The 15,167-nt window shown below is 43.6% G+C and overlaps 1 protein-coding gene across 5 annotated transcripts in view; it reads right to left on the bottom strand.

Annotated features, from left to right (window-relative positions):
- The window catches only part of cep112 (centrosomal protein 112), a 111,596-nt gene that overhangs the window by 15,728 nt on the left and 80,701 nt on the right, over positions 1-15,167 (bottom strand). For 4 of the 5 annotated variants that reach the window (XM_042342386.1, XM_042342383.1, XM_042342384.1 and 1 more), the window contains one exon: positions 5,210-5,272. The exons of the other annotated variant lie outside the window; for it this stretch is intronic. In XM_042342386.1, coding sequence (XP_042198320.1) covers positions 5,210-5,272 — 63 coding nt within the window. The remainder of the gene's footprint in view (positions 1-5,209; positions 5,273-15,167) is intronic. 5 annotated transcript variants of the gene reach the window in all.

The following is a 15,167-nucleotide window of genomic DNA, read 5'->3' on the forward strand; positions in this document are numbered from 1 at the left end:
CCTGATATATCTTCCAAACCGGCCTGAGATATGAAAACCACTGGTGATTCTGCCTGTCAGCATTGCCTAGTACTGTACTGTATATGGTTGTCAGCCAGTTCATTAATCATTACCCAGCTGCACAAAGAGGAAAGCTATGGAGCCGGTATTTGACGTCAACAAATCCATTCAATGTTAAAAGGTTGTATCTGGACATTACGATTCATTGTTTAACTATCTTTAGCAGTAGAGTACAGCTTCATCTGGCACATACAAACCGTCTGATGGGGGTGGGGTCGGGGGGAATGAGCATTCAGTCCATCATGTCTGTGACATGCAGGAAGAAGACTAAGGATTAGACATGTGTCTGTGACAGATTTTCAGGTCAACAACAACAATTTACACTTGAGTAGGATGAACATCTCAAAGCATTTCACAACGATGGGGATCAGCAGGGAGGAACTGAGGGGGAGTTTGAAGATGTTGACAAAAAGTGGCCTAGGAGATAGGTCTTTTAAGAGTTATCAAAAGGTGCTACATAGAATGATACAGCCTGGAAACAAGGCCATTCAGACCAACTTGTCTGTGCCAGTTTTTATACTGCACACGAGCTCCAACCCCTCCTAATCTCGTCAAGATGAAGGGATTTTGGGATAGAATCCAAGAGAGCGTGGGTGTGGTAGCTAAAGGCTCAGACATGGTTTGTGGGATTGAGGATCGAGCAGGAGACCTGAGGCGGAGGAGTGCAACCGGAGAAAACACCTGGACAAGGAGCGTGAGTCACAGTTGTTGGATTTCTCGAAAAGTCGATTTCTCGAAAATATTCAGCCCTACAAATCTGATCTTGTGTGCGTTTGCACGAGAGACAAGAGGGTGGTGTTGGTACTGGGGGAGACGTGCTGACCTGGGGAGATAAGTGGTCCTAACTTGGCAGCAGCACTAGGGAAGGAAGTGGTGGAATCAGGAAACGGTGGTTGATAAGAGGAACGATTGTGAAGGGGCTATATTGGTAGCGAGTCTGCTCCAAGTAAAGATCAGTTCCTTTTCTCTTTCCTGTAAGATTTATCTGCTGCAGTATTTCTCTATTTACTTAAAATGGTCTAAATTTAGGAATATTACCTATCTCTTTTCTGCTCATCACCCAGCCACAGAACTTCACACCATTAGCAGACAATAGTAAAACATGTTTATACAGTACAGCACCTTTCAAGTCAGGGTGATGATTGAAAGTGCTTTACACAACTGCGACTGACTGGGAGCCTGAGCTGGGGGTGGGGAAAGCAGAGCTGGGAGGCGAAAGATGGCCAAAGGCACAGTCAGAGAGAGAGATAGGTCTTCAAGCTCAATCATTACATCATCATGCTGGGAAAGTCAACACTGCTTCCTTTCAAATAACAAAAGCTAGATACCACAAGCCGGGTACAGCCTGTACTTAACTTTTGGGCTGTAATTTAAAGTCTGCCTGAAAACTGGCTTAATTTGAGATCATGTAAAAATTTGAAAATAATCAGTTCGATTAAAACAGCTTCCAAATGCAGACCGAATTTAAGAATTTTCCAAAATTTGCACAGCTACAACACAAATTACATTTATACCTTTCATGTCGGAAAGATGTCCCAAACCGCTGTACAATCTTCATATTAAAGGAATGGTCTTAAGACTAAGTGTAAGAAATTTCAGGCTTCTGAATTCAACAGCTTGTCAGCCCACAATACAAGCTAATTCCAATTCACCAATAACTATATTGAGTGTTCTTCAATTTTTCATTGTGCTGTGGGAAGCAAAGGCAGGGCAGCAGGCACATAAATGACAAAGTGGGGTTCAAAGAGCCTTTGACCAGAAGAAATGCTGCAATTTTCCTGTTTTACGGCCATTTGTTCCCATTTGAGCTTGAAGCTGAAGAAGATTTTTCAATGTAGACCATCTTTCAGTCAGGCTCCCAAAATAGCAACAGCCACTTGGCACTTCAGCCCTTTCATGCCTGGTAACTCAACAATTAGCTGACAGGAAGTGTTTAATTCAAGGAGTGAACGAGACAGAGTTTTATATTCTTCATTGGGGCCAGTGCCCGTTGGCAGATCCATGATAGAAAAATATACCCAGGAATGAATAACTGTGCTGGGACTGATTGAGGGGCTTAAATGAAGCCTCAGATCACTGGAGTATTTAATAAAGGGTAGCTGCATCCCGACAGCCACTCACTCAACTCCTACATCTTCAGACCATCGTCTAAAAATTTAAGATCGTATAGCATTGTGGAATATTTTTAAACTCAGTTTTAATTTGGAAGCCTGAGGTCTTTTTAAGAACTGTGAAAACTGCCTCTAAATGAAGACTTTTCAATAGCAGAAGGATAGGCACGAGAGCAAACTACCAGCACAGGCAAGAGGCAAGTATGAAGGGTTTCAAAGAGGAAGTAGACAAGCCCTGGAAATAAAAAGGATTCAGAGTTATTAGTGTGGAAGGATATTTGGGGAAGCTGGATGGGTGGTTGGATGGGCTAAACACTGCCTGCTGGTTGGTGTCCTATCCATTCATTCTGGCTTCTCGAATTTTGAACACAAGTCTATTCCTGTTTATTTTGAAAATGTACCAAAGCTCTTTTTGCATACACAGACCATCAATTTCTAATCAATGCAGCAAATAGTAACCTCACAGCTTTGTCTGAAAGATAACAAAATCAGTGGAACGACCAGCACTAGCCGGAGAAGATGATTGATGTTCTTCACTTAACGAGAAGACGTGAAAAGCACTGTATCAAATGCAAGGATTAGTATTATTATTGTTATTATAACCTCAATTTGGTTGGAAAGTGCAAGTTTCCCTGAGCTAAGCCACATCAGAGTGGTGTGAAGCCTTGCTGGCTTTGATCAAAACGCAAAATACTCCAGATGCTGGAAATCTGAAAACAGTGTTCTGACGAAGGGTCGTGCACCTGAAACGTTGACTCACTTTCCTTTCTCCATAGAGGCTGCCTGATCTGCTGAGTGTTCCCAGCAACTTCCGTTTTGTTCCCATGGTTTTAATGGTGGGTGGATGGGTTAGCAGCAAGGTATAAATGAGATGCAGATCCGTGGTTTAATTTGGGAGAAAGAAAACAGCTCAACACGTTTCCGGTGCAAAAACCACACGATTGCAAAATGTACATCAGTTGCATGGCTGGGAGGGGAGGGTTAATGTACTGTGGGTTCAGTAAGGATGGCTAGAGCAAGACCCTAAATGGAATGTTCCTTGTGTGGGAGTTGGGAGTGAACATTTTAAGAGAGCGTTGAGAGCTAGATTGGACTAATTTTGTCATTGGGAGAACCACATGAAAGCTACTAATGGCCCACTATTACTATTGCGTCAACGTTCTTAGTCATAATTATATCACATTGTGGATACACAGACGTACCATTTAGCCTGCAGGAGGAGGAGGAAAGCTTTTTTGTTGTATTTTGGCACTTCAACCCATTTGCCTGCTCCTGCTAGAGTTGGCATTTTCACCTCTTAATTAGTAGGGCACATTGCTGCTGCCTTTCAGAAGGATTTCTTTATTTCTCAGTGGAGTGAGCGGCTTCTTTCCTGTTAAGAATTTCACTCCCATTTAGCCTTTGCTTTTCTGCCTTGACACCAAGCCAGCAGCACTTACCAGCGATGCTAGAGTTGCAGTGCGCTGCTCTGGATTAACAATTGTTTGCGAGTGGATGTACTTTACTGACCCTAGCTGGCTCTGGACTGGTTGAGGCACGGTTAGAAATAATAGCTGTGATGTTTAGAACAAGTGACACAGCTAGGTGGCGGGGCAGGTAGCACACCAGTGTCTGAGCTCATGCCAGACAATATCAGGTTCAATCCCAATCTGCACAGCAATCCTCTCCCTCCAACCAGTGAAGTCTAAAAATATACATGAGGGAAACAAAATGCCCGTGAGAAACAGAGAGAGAGAGAGAGACAAACAGGATAAAGAAATCTCTGGCGGTGTTTGCAAATGGATTATCCCATCCTCCTGTGTGTGTGTGTGTGCGCGCGTACGTCTGGATGGATGCGCACAAGTAGATGCTCGTATTTATGCGTAATGATAATCCTTGATATAGCACCATATTGTGTTGACAAAGCGTGTTGACTAATTTTACTATGAAGTGTAGTGACTGTAGGCGAATGTGTGAGTATGTGTGCATGGGGGGGGGGGGGGGGTGGTTGCAGGTTTAAACAGTGAATACAACTGTAAAGCCCCAGCCCTCGAGGCGTACGTGCATGGGCGTGCGTGTGTGAGCAAGCGCGGAGTGCGTGTCTGAGTGAAATCTAAGCGATGAGCAGCCTCAAGAGAGAACGCAGGAAGGACACGACCAGAAGCAAAGGACACCCAGTGCACGTGCTGAGCGGTTGGCACGCTTAACCGCTCTCAATTAAAAGGATATGCAAAACTGCTTTGGGAAAGAAGGAGTTAAGCCTCTTTTAAGCGCAGGGAATGTTGCAATATGCAAAGAATCTGCTGAACAAAAGGCTGCACCACCCACTTAATCTCATTAAGATACTATTTTGTAATTCAAAATCTTGGCGGGTCGGTTGGTAGATCGGGCAGAACCTCTCTCTCTCTCTCTCTCTCTCTCTCACTAGCACTGCGCCTCTCTGACCCATTCCGGTGCAATGTCCTTCCTCTCTGTCCTGGCTTGAGACAGACAAGACTGTCAGGAATCAGATCTCGCCACACCTTTTGTTACTGCGCTAGAGCGGGTGGCCAGCTTCGGCCCGTTTCTGTAAAATTTTAATTAAAACAGCTGCCTTTTTTTTTAATGTGGTGGGGCCACAGAGGCAGATGGCAGCAGCAAGGTCGGGGCTTTACTGTCAACTTCACTGATTCCATCTACTGTAGGACAACAGTGTAGGACACAGAGGAGAATGTTTGGCGTGTTTGAGCATCTTCAAATAACACGAGGGTCTCACTCTGTCCCTCAGCAACTGCAGCTTCTCAAGCGCTAAAGCACAAAGCTCACATTCGCAAATCGCTGAGTATTTTCTAAGCGTTGCTAATTGTTTTACTTTCACTACGGTTAGATCATTAGTCCTTGGCAACTCTATTTTTAGCACAGCAAACATGTTATAAAACCTTACTGTTTGCTGTCCGCAGATATTTTGAAAGGGTGGTGGTGGTGGTGGGGGGGGTAGGTTGAGAATTTGGTAACGCACATTCACACAAGCTGTGAGCTTGACATGGGTTGTTGCAGTTTCTGAAATCTCTGAACCGTACCTGTGAAGATTTTAAAAGCCTCTGGCTGTACTCTTTATCAATCTGCTTCAACCTGCTGCTGGTCTGTAAAAACAAAAGGAGAAATGTAAGATGAGATGAGGTGGGGGTGGGGGGGGGGGGGGGAGAAAGAGGAGAAGAGACCGACGCGCATAGACACTTGCTGTTGACCCAGAACCTTGGCACCTAATCAGTATGCCTATCACTTAGGATCTAGGCTCAGTGCCAGCTCCAACGCCCCTTCATGGCAACCAAAAGCACAGGGCTTTGCTTTGATCTGCATCCAAGCAGTCATCACTTGAAAGGAAAAAATCTACCTCTGCTGCCAATTATTAGAAAACATAAAGGGCTTTCTGGATGAAAAATGACAGCGTAAAGTTTATCAGAATGACTTCACCTTTAGTAAAAACAGAAACACATGCTCCGATCAAGGCTGTGAAGGTACAATACGACACGTATGTTTTCGAGTGCCAGATGATGTTTTAAGAGCTGGGAGAGAGGGGGGGGGGGGGGGGGGCGGCAGAGAGGGGGAAAAAAAAGGGAAAGAAAAACCTGCAGTAAGAAACTGCAAAGCAGAAACCGCCCAAGGGAAGAGACAACAGCATTCTCCACCGTGGAACAGGGATGCAGCCTGCACTTGAAACTTCAAAGGGTTTGCACACTTAATGTAAATGTGGCCATTAGCAATAAAGTACTCCACCTTTCTGCAGTGAGACCATTAAATATGATTACTGCTAACATTATTGCAGTTTAAGCAGAGAAGGATCTGACAATTCAATGCATTCAGAGAAAATATGTATGCAAAACTAAACTCAATTATGGATTTAATTTTTGATTGAACTGAAAAAGGCAAAATTACTTTCCCAACACATTTGTCTGTTTTAAACTTACATTTACTTCAGCCTTTTAAGTCCCTTTCATGCCAGGCACCGTCACAGGCACCTGATGAGAGTGTGGGAAGCTGGTGTGGGGAGGGGGCTATTGTGTGGGGGATGATTGAATCTGCTCTGCACCTCTCCCTTACTGCACAATAGGGACACCAGGGACCTGGGAGCAAGACAGCTGCTTGTGTTGACTGGTGTGTGTGTGGTGTGTGTGATGCTGCAAGTAGAGAAAGTCAAATTTGTTAGATCTCTCCACACCATACATACACCTTGACAGAGGGCTGGGAGTTTCATGGAGGGAGGATTCCACCCCCTGCCTTACATTTGATAGTGAAGCACTTGTACAAACTGTCTGCCTACTCACATCGCAGTAACGCTAACTCATCATTTCCCTTGGTCTCTTTTTTTTTGCAAAGACAAGCAGTGAAATTGATCACCAGTTATGATTGCATAATAATTTACATTTGAACTGGAAGCACTGCAGGAATTGGTTGGTTACTCAAGTTGTTTTAAGAGCTAGTTTAGAACAGGATGTATTTTCATGAGCCAAGCATTCGTTTTACACTGTAATCGGAGCATCTCTCTATTTCAGCTCTTTCAAACCTTTCAGAGCTCCACGCTAGTCTTCTCTATATGGCATCCCAATGATGAAACGTTGCCAGGAATATGGAAAGTAACTCTAACTGTTCCAGTGTCTTGTTTTTTTCAGGCTTTGATTACACAGGAAAGTTTAGCAATTCACTGTGGTGAATCTTTGCATCACTGACTCATTCATTCCAGGTGGCAGGGCTGCTGGAGTACATACAATACAAAGCCTCCGGTATGAACTGACTGCATCAGCTGAGAAGGGAAACCGGTTTGGCAATCAGTGAGTGAGAATTCTGGCCCAGCAACTCAAGTGACAGAGGGGCAAGAGAGGGAATCCACCCATATTCATTCAACAGTTGTTCTCGGTCTTGCTGGCTTCCCGAGGCCTGAAATTGCATCCATTCTTAATCAATAGAAATATTTTGTACTATAAGTTAAGATGAGGCAGAATGGAAAATTCTTAAATGCAGTTTTAACCACTAGTGTGGGTAGTTTCTTCACCTGCCCATCATCCTATTGCTAAAAATCCCTCTTGATTTGGAAGACATTTTTCTGACGTTCTTAAAATAATTGGCTTCCAAATCTTAAATTTTGAGACAAAATGGTCTCACAAGCTAAGACTGGCTGGAATTTCAGACCTATGGGCTAAAAGTAGCTGTGAGCTTCAAGGCTGAGCACAGGTACCGTACTGTTGACCCGGCCATGAGCAACTGCACATGCACCAAACATCAGAAGGTCCAACCTGCTCCACTCACTGTGTGATCATGGCTAAGTACTAAAGCACTGATGGAAGGCAACTTACATGAGAGACCTGCAATTTAGAGTGGGCGTGCTCCAAGCATTTTGTGCAGATGATTAAGCTGCTGTGCAAAGTACAGTTCCTACAGTTTATATGGCTCCAATTTTGCTGCAGAACAGAGACGAGTGAAAGGAAAGTGGCTATTTGCAGAGCGCAGTGACTGCCACTCAAGATTGCTCAGCACATTCACACTGGAAGGTGCAGTGATCACAATGATTTGATCATTCACATTTCTGTGCTGACTCTATGCCTCCAGCCTGCAAGCATCAAAGTGCAGAGTGTTTCTGTACAAAGTTGAGGATGTGCTTTTGTAATAATAATAGAACAAATTATTGAACACAAGTCAAGGGTTGTAGATGCGGAGTAGGGAGACGGCAGTGAGCTGGCCGAGCTGAATGGCTTTTCGTCCGTGATATCAAAAGGTGCCCCCATTTGTCTCAGCTCATTGCACTCTCACCTCTGAGTCAGGAGGTTTTGGATTCAAGATGCATGTCAGCAATTGAACCCACAGTCCAATGCAGTGTTGCTTTGTGGAGGTGTCATTCTTTGGCAAGTCTGCCTGCTCATAACACCAATCAAAACTACTGGGCCACAATTCTTTAGATGATTTAGCTATTCCCTTCATAGATCCTGCAGGACCAAAATGGCTGCCACATTTGCCTACAGTCAACACACTTGACAGAAATCATGTATGAAGCACTTTGAGACAGTTTTGATGTTAAAGGCACTATGTCAAATGTAAAGATTATTAAATTATTGGAAAATTGGTTAGAAAGAATAGCTCCTGGATTTCGGGTTCACTTAGTAAAAACATTGGAGAAGTCTGCCACTTATACATTTCCTGAACTATTTTCATAAGACTGATATTCCTTCCTCCAGGCTCTGTTATGATGTGAATTGACCTGTCAGGGTCATACATTCTGCGTGTCAAGCTCTCTTGCCAGAAAGTATTAAAAAAAGAATCACCGAAGGAAGCTAGGGAGCAGGAACGCTCCAAATCTCTCCATCTGCAGCTACTTAGCAAATGCAGGACGGCATCCTCAAAACAAGTGCTTGTACAGCAAAATATTTATAATGTGAAAGCATTTCACACCTCATGAATGGTAGCCAAATGCAGAAACGTTTCATCATTTATATCATGCATAGAAAGTATGCTAAATCCACTCTAAATCACTCAATTTGCGGTCATGCCACAGAGCAGTAAAATGCTTATGTTGACGCCTCTGAGCAAACATGGAACATGCTGACAAGCTGCCAACGCAAAATCAAGCTTTAAAAAAAATAAAATGGTATTTCAGTATATTCCCCAAACAAAATTTCCCCCAAAGGCTGTAATCTAATCTTGGGATTCGGGTGATGGATATAGAAAACGATTCAAACTGGATCACCTGAGCCTGCGATTAGATAGCGATCTTGTAATTCAGACCCAGACATTATTGGTTAGTTTAGTTACACTTTATCTAGCGTGTGTCGCCTGAATCGCTGAGCTGTAGTAAAGATTGCCCTTGTTTACCTTTGGGGGCAGTCATCAACGGCAAGGGTGTGGTCAAGCTGCAGGTACTGGAGCCTGTGATCCCAGCAACGCCACACACACATGACCAGCAGTTCCAAAGTGAACACAATCCGAGTCACCAGGTTCATCGTGCTAATCACGCAATGCAGTTTTATAATAGGAACCTTCCAGCTTCACTGTGACATTTCAGGTAATAAAGTAATGAAAAGATCAATCATACTAGTGACGGCCGTTTGATTGAACCCATTATAACTGATCCAGTGATACGCTTTGAGATATTCTCCTGATTGTGAAAGGCTCTATATCAAATGCAAGGATTATTATTAATAATCATAAAGGACAAGAGATTTCTCCTTTCTCCCATACACATATCAAAGGTACTTTTGCGGGAAAAGGTTGTCTGAAGGGCAGTGTTGAGAAAAACTGCCCCAAAACTGACTACAGCTGACTTCACTTTGTTATAATAGAAACAACAAGTTTCTGTGGAGTTTAAGCCTGAATATTCCTTCATTTATAGGATTCTGTGCCAAACCTGTTATATTGCAGGCCAAACCCCTTTCAGTCGGGATTGCCTCACCATTATTAATTATTTTGCTGGTTAATACATCCATTGTATTGGAAGCATCTCATTAGAAAAGAAACGGCACGATTGCAACCTATTTATTGGTTCAAGGATCCAAGGACTGCTGTCTGAAAGGTTCTATAAAAGATTACAAGTGTGTTTAGAATTTCCTGAACTTCCTTAAGCTCAAATACGATGACATTTATGACTGAGCCGGGCAGTCACTGATACAGTAAGTAGCAGGTTTACAGCTCTGAGCAGGACCTCATATCCGGTGGGGGTGGGAGAGCACACAGTTTATTATCTTTTATACAGTGTGATTTCAATCTTATATTTAGTGTTTGCAGAAAGACAAAAGATCTAGGTGACAGCGTAGCATGGTCTTTGATGTTAGCTGTTGAAAGTGTTTTTGGGTTCCATCTGTCCACTGATACTGGATTAATCTAGTGCTTCATTTGCATCATCTTTTGAATGAAATTGACAATAAGTGAGCTTTGGTGGCACAACTAGGGCAAAGATGTCTCAATATTTTCTCCCTGAAACTGGAACTCTCTCTCCCAAACTGGAACTCTCTCCCCCAAAGAGCTATGGATGCTGGGTCAATTGGAATTTTCAAGACTGAGGTCGACAGATATTGGTTAGGTAAGGGTTTCAAGGGATATGGAGAAAAATGGGGAAATGGAGTTGAGGTACAGAGCAGCCATCATCTGAGGGGCTGAATGGCCGACTCCTGTTTCTATGTTCCTAATAATCCTTGTATTTGATACAGAGCCTGTAGCATTGAAACATCTCCCAGCATTTAACAGGGAATTGTTGTCAAGTGTGGTAACTGTTTGTAGGTAAAGGCCAATTTTCACACAGCCAGGTCCCACAAACAGCTAAGAAGTGAATGATGAATTTATCACGAGATAACTCGCCAAAAAACAGCATGACTGAATTTTACAGATATAGACAGTAAATTCAGCCTTAATATGGGAGCAAATTTAAGATTGTTTTTCACAATTTTATATTTTAAGTCTAAGACTAGACAAATTTAAGATCTTAGAACTTTGCTAAAATACCTCCCTTTACAGCCCTGGTCTTTGCATACCACTACCACGAGGACATCAAGTGCTGTCAAGCCAGCATTGCTACCCCAGCAATTGGGATGTCACCATGGTAACAGGGATGCTATCTATGGCAAAAACTTCTTTTCCCTCTGATCCTTGATGTTCACGCACAAACAAGACACCGAGAAGTAGCCAGCTGAGTGGGCCATGTAAACAGGGCACTCTGACCTTCTGGGATTTGTAGCTGGACTGGGGAGCAAAGACCACACCAGGTAAGAAGTGTCAAATACTGCAGCCTTTCATCCTCCTGTCTGGTTCTCAGGTTGACTTTGATACTGAAATAACATTGAGTCAGTAAACCCTGAACACTTTCCAATACACCGGAGCAGCACTTGAAAAGAGCACAGGTGTAGAGGGTAATTTCACGACAGACACTAGGAAGTATTTCCTTACATGAAAGGGGAATATATATCAGGGTGCTGAATTCATTGAAGAAATATCTCAATGATGTAATGGGAAGGTGCTGGAATGGGGTTTCGGGAAGGAGACAACAGGTTAGGTAAGGCTATCAAGGGATGCCCTTACCTGTTTGTGGGACCCCAAATAATCTTCAAAGACGTCTATCTCCTTGACTGGTACCCACTATTGCCCTGGCTGGGGAACAGCTTATGTTGTGAGGAGATCCGCAAGGAAAAAAAGACAAAATATAAGCCGGTACTGTTCGAATGGAGCCCATTAAGAGAAAGAAGCACAGACCCATTTACACAACCCTCATTATCCTGCACTGTTGGTTATCTTTCATAAAGCCTCAATACTCTCAACTGGCTGCTTAAACATTTTATGATTTGGGTTTTAAATCTGGTTGTAAATTGGTTTATAATAACAGCATTAACAAAATGCCAACTAAGACTGATGCAAGAACCCACTAATCTGCATCTTGTAGCTTCAGACGTGTTAGGCACCAATCCAATTTGACTGTTGTATTTAAAATCTGGGCCCGGGGCTGGGAATCGGCGGGTGGGGGGGGGTGGGGGAGAGAGAGAAGAGGTTCTTGTACATTTGTTGAAAACGAAGCAGAAAGTTTTGTCCGTACAGGAGGGAATAAATTCAGCCAATTCATGCATGTCGATAAAGAGACCTTCGCTGGTGTATAACTGATTGAGTAAATATGTAGATATTAAAAAAGATAAGAGGTCTGCATTCCATTGTCAACGAACGCGGTTTTAAAAAAAAATCGATCTCCTGAAGGCTTTCTGAATTTTCAGATTCAGAAAAGCATTTCATCCGTGTAGGGTTTGTGAAAGCAAAAAAAAGATCAAAGGAAGGAGGGCGGGGGAGAGGGGGTGGGGGGAGAAAAAGGTGCAGCCTACACTGCATTTAAGGTGCCTGACTTCAACACTTAGCAGTAATCCTTAAATTGTAAATTCCATGGCTGAAAGAACAAAGTGACAGTGTTCTGCATACTGCAGCTCTCTGCAAAGCAACATTCTTTGTGACAGATAATCCAAAATCATGTGATTTGTATAATGTTTATCAATAGTTTGCAAATTGGCTCGGGGCTGTCAGTACATCTATAGCAGCCCGAGAATACTGTTTACACAATTTGGATATAGCCTGTAGCTTTGCCACAGCTTGTCTTAAATGATTGTTACAAAATAAAACAAGGGAGATTGCGAAATATTAGGAGCAATTGCATATCGGCCGGGTTATTGGTTCTGCTTTACGGGTCTGTGAGCAAAGATGAGACATTTACAGTTAAAACAGCTGCTCCTCGGATGAAATGAGAAGCACAAAAATGCTTCAAAGAAGCAGCACTGAAAGATGTAAGGATCCATTGATGTAACATCAGACTGCCAGATAGGGCCATGCTATGCTATGCTGCTAGCTGCAGGAAATATGAATAAATATGAAAGAAATTATTAAATATAGAGTATGCTGGCATCCACTTTGTGGGATGCTGGCAGGACACTGACAGGCTTCCTCATTCTGCACAAGATCTCAACAAGAACGAATTACATTTATACAACGTCCATCAGGTAGGATAATGTCTTAGCGTCACAGCCATAGTGTCACACAAGGGAGCAATGGAGACAGGGGAGGGGTGGACATTGGGGTCAGACGCAAAGTGCTTCCCCGCAAGGGAGGTGCCGACAATATATGCCAAGTGGGGCCACTCTCCTGCACCCCCTAGTGGCAAGTGATTGGGTGGTGCAGGTAGGCGCTGGGGGATGTGAGTGGTGGGCCATACACATGAGATATGAGATGTTCCCGAAAAACCTCAGGCAAACTCTGAGGATAGGCTACCAACTAAACAATCAATACGCAGGATAAAGTAAGAGATAGCATGGAAAAATATTCGGAATGCTCAATAAAGCTGTTCAATAAAGACTCAAGCCCATAACAGGAAGCTATATGGAGGAGGTTCCAGCTTTTCCATTCCAAACACCACTCAGGACTAACGGGCAATGGCAGTATTCATCTTAAATATCCTGGGTCATTCCCTCAACAGCAGTCTGTTTTTCTCCCTTGTACCATTTAAGTGACGGATAAGTTGCATTGCAACACAACTTCCATTTGTATAGCGCCCTTCACATTACATGCACTGATGCCAAGTAAGTGATAGTTGTCATTCAATGATACACAGTATCACTGAATGACCAGCTACCTCGCAATTATCCAAATAAAAACACACACACAACTAAACAACAACGTTACATTTGATTAGTGCCTTTCACGTCGGGAGAACGTCCCAAGGCACTGGACAATCAGTGTTTTGAATCCGAGCTGGGGGTCAGGATCGGGGAGGGTGGGTGGTAGGGGGGTGACCGAGGCCCGGTCGAAGAGGAGGGTGTTGAGATGGGTCTTGAAGGAGGCAAAGGAGGGGGTGAGGTGGAGCGACTGAGGAATGGAGTTCCAGAGAGTGGGGACAGAGTGGCTGAAAGCCCGCTCGCCGCTGAGCGGAGGAAACCAGGAGGTTGATAGGGGATTAGAGGTAGGGGGGAGCAAGACCTGGAGGGCTTTGAAAGTAAGGACTAGGATCTTGGGTGATAGGGTCACGGAGCCTGGTATGGGGGAGGACACGGGCTGCAGAGATCTGGATGATCTGCAGCCTATGCCGGGAGGAAGTGGGGAGGCCGACAAGCAGGGAGTCTGCATAGTCGAGCCTAGATGTTATGAATGCGTATATGAGGGACTCGGAGGCCTACGATGTGGGACTGTGTCGGAGCCGAGCGATATTGCGGAGGTAGGCAAAGGTCATGGCAAAGATGTGGGGTATGAAAGACAGTTGAGGGTCGAACAGGTTCTATATTGCTTCCGTGAGATGTAGAGTGCATCCATGGAGGCAGATGCTGTCAGCGCCTGAGATATGGAGACGCTGACAGGAGCCAAACAGGAGGGCCTCGGCCTTGTCAAAATAAGTGTCCAGCATCTAACGGCTATATCACCCAAACTATCACACTTATCAGCCCCCCCCCCCCCCCCCCCACCCACACACACACACAGAACAATTCTTGCAATATAGTTAGCTGTAAATTGTTGCTCGATACCCGGAGTGTTGACATCACAAAGAATATGAATTTCATCCCCCACGAAGGTCGATGGTCAGCCATTAGCAGAAACCCAACCCTTTAAAAGGGGCATGAGCCCAAAATATTACACAATTACATTAAAATAAACCATGCCCGTAGAATTTTTTTTATAAACAGACCACAACGTGTGGATGCCAAGGCTGCAAGGGTAAACTGTGGTCAGGGTACAGATTGCATTCATTAAACAGTTGAGGCTCCCTCTCACAGATTATTTCATCCCAAGCCTGTAAGCATGCAGCACTCTCAGTCATCTGTTTTTCTGTGTAATATACATTACACAGTTAACCTTGAATGATTTGCAAAGGCAACAAAGTTTGGCTTGTGGTTGTAACTATTAATGTCACATATTAACAAAGTCATTTGAACCAACATACAAGGAATACTGCAACTTCAAAGTCCCAGATGATGATTCAGAGATAGCCAGTTGACAAAACACAAATATTGAATACAAACATAATGCATAAAATGAGCTTGTTAAAGGAACAGTTAAGACTTAATTGGTGTTTTTGGCAGAATAGTTAATTTGTACTGTGTACAAATCAGGTCACTGTATTACAGTAGGGATATCCTGACATTGGAGGGGAACCAGATAAGGTCACCAATTGATATCTAGAATCAGGGACCTAAATTCTGAGGACAGGCTGTGGAAACTGGAAATGTTCACACTGAAGTCCCCAAGATCCTACAGGATATAGATAAATAACCCCTGAAAACGTGTCTAACAACCATTAACAAATCTAGATCGGGGATACGGAGTTGAGCTTAGAAGAGAAGGTGGGACAGAGAGTTCAGATTTCATCACTTTCCCCAGGGAGCAATGAATATGTGCAATAGACTACCAAGAAGAGTGGTGCAGGCAGAATGTGTTAGCAAAATCAACAGAGAATTAGCTAGCTCGCTGACCAGGATATAGATTGAGAGGTACGAGTTTAGTTTTTTTTTCTTTTGAACATTCAGATGGACCCCAATTACCTTG

The sequence above is a fragment of the Callorhinchus milii genome, unplaced genomic scaffold, assembly GCF_018977255.1.
Source record: "Callorhinchus milii isolate IMCB2004 unplaced genomic scaffold, IMCB_Cmil_1.0 Scaffold20, whole genome shotgun sequence".
NCBI lineage: Eukaryota > Metazoa > Chordata > Chondrichthyes > Chimaeriformes > Callorhinchidae > Callorhinchus > Callorhinchus milii.